We start from the raw sequence: 5504 nt of genomic DNA, 5'->3' as shown, positions 1-5504 counted from the left end.
TCTTTACTCTTGCAGGTGGAGCTATTAGTTGGATGTCAAAGCTACAAAACATTGTTGCTTTATCCACTACTGAAGCAGAATACATTGCTGCTTCGCATGCTTGCAAAGAGGCGGTTTGGTTGAAAGGTTTGCTTGGTGAGTTTGGTAGGTTACAAGACAACATTAGGTTACTTTGTGATAGTCAAAGTGCAATACGTTTGGCTAAGAATCCGGCCTATCATAGTAAATCAAAGCATATTCCAATTAAGTACCATTTTGTAAGACAGGTTATCACTGAAAGGGGCGTTTTTCTTGAAAAGGTGCATACAAAGGAAAATTGTGCAAACATGTTTAGGAAACCAGTTTTGTTAGAGAAGCTACGTTGGTGTTTGGCTTCTCTTGGCTTGCAGAAAATATAAAAATAATAAACGAACAGGGCATCAGGCTAATTGTTGTCAAGGTGGAGATTGTTGAGATTTTTCTGTTTTAGATAAAATAGGAAAGAATCCCAGTGTGTGACAACAATAGATATCTGTTGCTGGATTAGCTCCAGGTTGTTGGGAGAAAATTAATGCATCCTAAATTTGATGTGAGAGGCAGTTAGATTCTCCCTGCTATAAAATAGGTGGTCATACGGATAGCTGGGAGTGTGTGTGAGAGTTTGATTTATGTAATCTCCTGTTTAATTAATGAGAATTTGTCGATGCCTTAGTTTGGTGGACGTAGCCCAGATTGGTTGAGTGAACCACGTTAAAAAGTTGTGTCCCTGTGCATTATTTTAATTGCTGTGTATATGTTTTATTGTTTTGCTATGCATCTGATCTCCAACAAATACCATGAAAAAATTCCATGTACTTTAACCATATCCACGAAAAGAAAAAGAAATGAAATTACATTGACATCCACTTTGCACAAACGAGCCGTCCATTTCAAAAAGTGAAAAAGTGAAGACGATTGGCATCGACTCTAATTTTTTCCGGCATCAGCGGTCACATGCCCTATAGGAGGACAAAACGGTGAACACTCTAAATAGATATGGATAAGGGGGGAGCTAACGCTATGACTCCACTTTACCACTTTTCAAAATTTGTGGCTACTTTGACACTTTAGTGTACGTGATATCACAGCGACTCCAAACATAAACGTGATTGCAAGTGACAAAAGAAGAGAGAAGGCAATCCCAATAAACTTCATCTTCATCATGGTTTAATTGGAATACCACCCACAAGATCCACCTCCTTTCTTGTATTTGGAGAGGCCAGCCCGTGGACGTTTTAAAGCGAATGTCTTTTCTTGTTTCGTACGTCGGAAGTCCTGCATCATCTCCACTTGCGTGGCTTTCACACGGTCTTTTGGATAATGCTACGAAGGTTGCACTAACGTGTATTTTACTATTTAATTACATGTGCATTCCTGGAAATTCACCGAACTCCTGGTTATTTCGCTTATGAGTGCAAAATTTTGATTCACTACATTTTGGAAAATGCTATCGTTCAGTGGGGTTAATTGTATGGAGGTTTGCCATTATACCAAAATCCATAGATGTTGGTAAAGATTACAAACCAGTAACTAGGATCTCTAGGGCGAAAATTACGGATTCTATAGAGGTGCGGTGATTTTTCCAATACCCCCAAACGCAATTCGGGGAATCGAACCTGGGTCCAAACTCTGAGACCATGTAGAGGTTTGCCGTTACACCAAAACCCGCAGGTGTTGATAAACATTACAAACCAGTGACTAGAATCCCCAGAATGGAAATTACAGATTCTATAAAAATGTGGTGAGACAACAAATTGCACGTGGTATAAGTGTGAAGTAATGACCACATCTCAAAATTAATTTCCTCACAGACCATTGACCCTTGATAAGAATAGAATAATAAAGTTGAGTTTGAATTTCCCAACCGTAGATATGTGCGATGGTTTTTATAACCATTTTGCAGGCGAGAATAATGATAGAGCGCGGAAATGATTTGAAAATTCAAAATAGTGATAGAGTGCAGAAATGATCCGAAAGGCGCATCTTCGCATTGTCTTAATTGCGTCAGCATATTGATAATTACCAAAAGAGGCGATAGATTGCATAAAAGATTACCGAAACAGAATGTTCTCTGATAACGACAAACCACAAACTTGCACAAAAAAACCGAGACTATGCTGCGTTGCCGTTATTTATCTGATAACCTGTCTGAATATAGCCTTAAATGATAGTATAGTATATTATAAAGAAGTTTTTTAAAAGGCCAGTGGTGACTTAGAAATGAAAATTCTGTTAGAAATGATAATGGTTTGGTATTAATATTTCTCATCTGTTATATTTTCCAACGTATATTTCAAACTAGGTTCATCTTCATTTTGTTCATGCTTTTCACTTTGGGTGCAGCTGAGTCTTGTGAAATCACAACAGGTAGACCATTCTTGCATGCTTCCATCGTGGTCCTATGCATTACCCCTGTGTGCGCCCTGTGCCCTGCCATTGAAGCTGGTGATGTCTTCGCTTCAAACAAAAGTTCAGATTTCTCACTGACTTTTGGGTTTGAGAAGGATTTCCAAGAAATAAGATGCTTTCTAGGAGAACACAGGGCCAAGTTAGACTTAGTTGCCAGTTTTAACAGAATTAAATGCCATATTCATTCCAAAATCTGAAACATTGGCATATTTTCCAACATATTCTATCTATGGATCTCCAGCACCTGTTAACGGAGGTTACCACAGTACGGCCAGCAATAAGATTGGTTAGTTCAATTGCGGTTGAATCACCAATAGTTCCCACAAGAGCATATCCCATCCTTGAAGTGATGAAAGCGGCTGCCGTCTCTCAAAACAATTTCCCTTTTGGCAACAAGGGAAATAAACTTGGCAGCATTATGGCAATCACCACACACACGAAGATTCTTAAAGACACGAATAGGAGTTCCAGGTGCCGTACTTATAACCCCATAAGCAATGGCTAACCTCTCACTGTGGTGGGAAAGATTATTTTCTTTCTGCTCTGACCCTAATTTATGCAGCAGAAATTTTGTATCAGGAACATACCCTGCTGCCTCTATCTGCACAGTCAATTCCTCCAATGTTGCGTAAATTTCTTCTGTTTGAGGATGCAATCTATCTTCTACATAGAATGCATGGACCTTGTTTTGGACAACAATCCAACTTTGACCTGGCTCCTTTACTATCCCTCTATCTTTCATCATCTTTCGTACTCTTGCAGCATCACCCCACCTGCCTTCTGAGGCATAAATGTTTGACAGTAGAATATATGGTGTAGATTCCTGTGGTTCTAACTCTAGCAGCTTTTCCGCGGCACGCTTTCCCAGCTTCAAGTTCCCATGAATTTTGCAAGCACTGAGCAAAGTTCCCCATACTAAAGCACTTGGCTCGAATGGCATTTCATTGATAAAGTTCTCTGCCTCATCCAGACGCCCGGCACGGCCAAGTTGATCAACAATACAGGCATAGTGTTCCATTGTGGGCACAAGATCATATACTCGAGTCATTGAATCGAAATACCGCCGGCCCTCATCCACCAGGCCTACATGACTGCATGCAGAGAGAACACCAACAAAGGTTATATGATCCGGTTTGATGCCGGCACATTGCATTTGTTCAAACAATTGCAGTGCCTGCTTGCCCTGCCCATGTAGAGCATAGCCTACAATCATCGCAGTCCACGAAACCACATCTGTCTTCGGTATCATTTTAAAGACTTCACATGCATCACCTATGGAACTACATTTAGCATACATTGTAATAAGAGCAGTCCCCACAGAGGCATCCTCCTGAAATCCATTTTTGATGGTCTGGCAATGAAACTGCTTGCCTTGATCAATAATTGCCAGGTCCGCACACACGCCTAAAACACTGGTGAAGCTAAAGTTATCTGGCTTTATGCCTGCCCGTAGCATTTGGCAAAAAATCTGCAGAGCTGTCTGACCCCTCCCACTCCGGGCATACCCTGCGATCATCGCAGTCCAGCTCACAATATCACACTCAAGCACTTTATCAAACACTTTGTGTGCATCCACTACGCTTCCACATTTAACATACATAGTAACAAGAGTACTCTCCATGACTGCATCTGATTCAAACTCGGTTTTGATGATGTGGGCATGAACCTGCTTACCCAACTCTATGTCTTCTGAACCCCGACAAGCAACCAGGGCAGCCGCAAATATGAATTTATCGGAATTCACCCCTGCCCATAGCATTCGCGAAAAATGCTTCTGGGCTTCATAACCATGTCCATTCTGGGCATATCCTGAAATAATTGCAGACCATGAAACGACATCTCGTTGAGAAACTCTGTCAAAAACTTCGCGGGCACTCTCCAGGTTCCCACATCTGGCATACACAGTAACAAGAGCATTGCCAATTATGACATCTAATCCAAATCCAGTCTTAATAGCCTGCGCATGGATCTGATTTCCATGCTTTTCAGATGCCGAGCTCGCGCAAGCCCGTAGAACGCTGGCGAATGTAAATTGGTTTGCACTCAGTCCTTCACTCAGCATTTCCCGATATAGCTCAATGGCTTCCCAGCTCTGCCGATGCTGCGCGTATCCTGCAATCATCATAGTCCACGAGACAATGTTTCGTTCAGATATTCTGTCAAACACATGGCGTGCTTCCTTCAGAAAGCCACACTTTGCGTACATGTTAACAAGCTTATTTTCCATGAACATGTCGCACTCGAGTCCGGCTTTCATGACGCGGGCATGAACTTTCTTGCCCAATGCAATGGATTTCATATTCGCACTACTCTGCAAGAGACGTCCATATGAATAAGAGTCCGAGCGAATGCATTGCTGATCTTGCTCCAATGCCTTCTCTGTCGATTTTATGTTGGAGGCTGTAGGTGAAAACGCATTGCTTTTAGCCTGCAACACGCAATTAGATTTTGGATTAATCACAGCGAAGAATACTAATATAGCCCACCAAAACATGCTCTTAGTTTGATGTAACGATCAAACTGATGCTGCTCAACATTCAAACAAATGGCAGATTGCGTCTGATTACCTTTCGTTCACAACTGGAGCTCCACATATGCTCCGAGCGATTGAAATCCATTAAGAATAGACAGTTCAATGAAAGCAGAGAGAGTGTAGCCATGGCAAATCTGAGGATTCATTCAATGAAAGAAATCAGATTCCTCTTATATTTTCAGTTAAAAAAACATGGATACGTCATTTTCTCATCAGGGTCATATGAAGTGCAACTATTCTCATAGGTGTATATTAAAAGGAGCAGTCCCACCATGAAAATTCTACCGGGATGAAAAATTTTGTGAGATTGCAGTCTTTTACTATTTAAAATGTATTTTTTATTCATAAATAACTTTAGCTTTTTCTGATATTTGGATTATGCAAATTACTCCGTTTAAATTTCCCATTTCAAGAAATACTCACCATATTTTAGCTCAATAATTAATAATTTAAATTATTTTATGGAAATTAATGAAATTGTAAATCTTTTAAAAATTAAAAATTGTTAAAAAATGTTGTAATAAGAGGAATTTGATCCTAACAT

General features: G+C 40.4%; 1 protein-coding gene across 1 annotated transcript; it reads right to left on the bottom strand.

The window, feature by feature from the left end:
* Positions 1 to 1948: 1948 nt before the first annotated feature.
* LOC149250845 (pentatricopeptide repeat-containing protein At4g33170-like) lies at positions 1949 to 5185 on the bottom strand. Its single transcript, XM_089459257.1, has 2 exons — positions 4995 to 5185; positions 1949 to 4855 (listed from the first exon to the last, which is right to left on the bottom strand). Exons 1-2 carry the CDS (start codon positions 5085 to 5087, stop codon positions 2735 to 2737), a joined length of 2214 nt encoding a protein of 737 aa, XP_089315383.1. The 5' UTR covers positions 5088 to 5185; the 3' UTR covers positions 1949 to 2734.
* Between the last annotated feature and the right edge of the window lie 319 nt (positions 5186 to 5504).

Source organism: Pinus tabuliformis, chromosome 7, assembly GCF_031772625.1.
Source record: "Pinus tabuliformis cultivar Carrire ecotype Pingquan chromosome 7, CPIR1, whole genome shotgun sequence".
Classification (NCBI taxonomy): domain Eukaryota; kingdom Viridiplantae; phylum Streptophyta; class Pinopsida; order Pinales; family Pinaceae; genus Pinus; species Pinus tabuliformis.
This window is presented reverse-complemented; position numbering and strand designations above follow the sequence as displayed.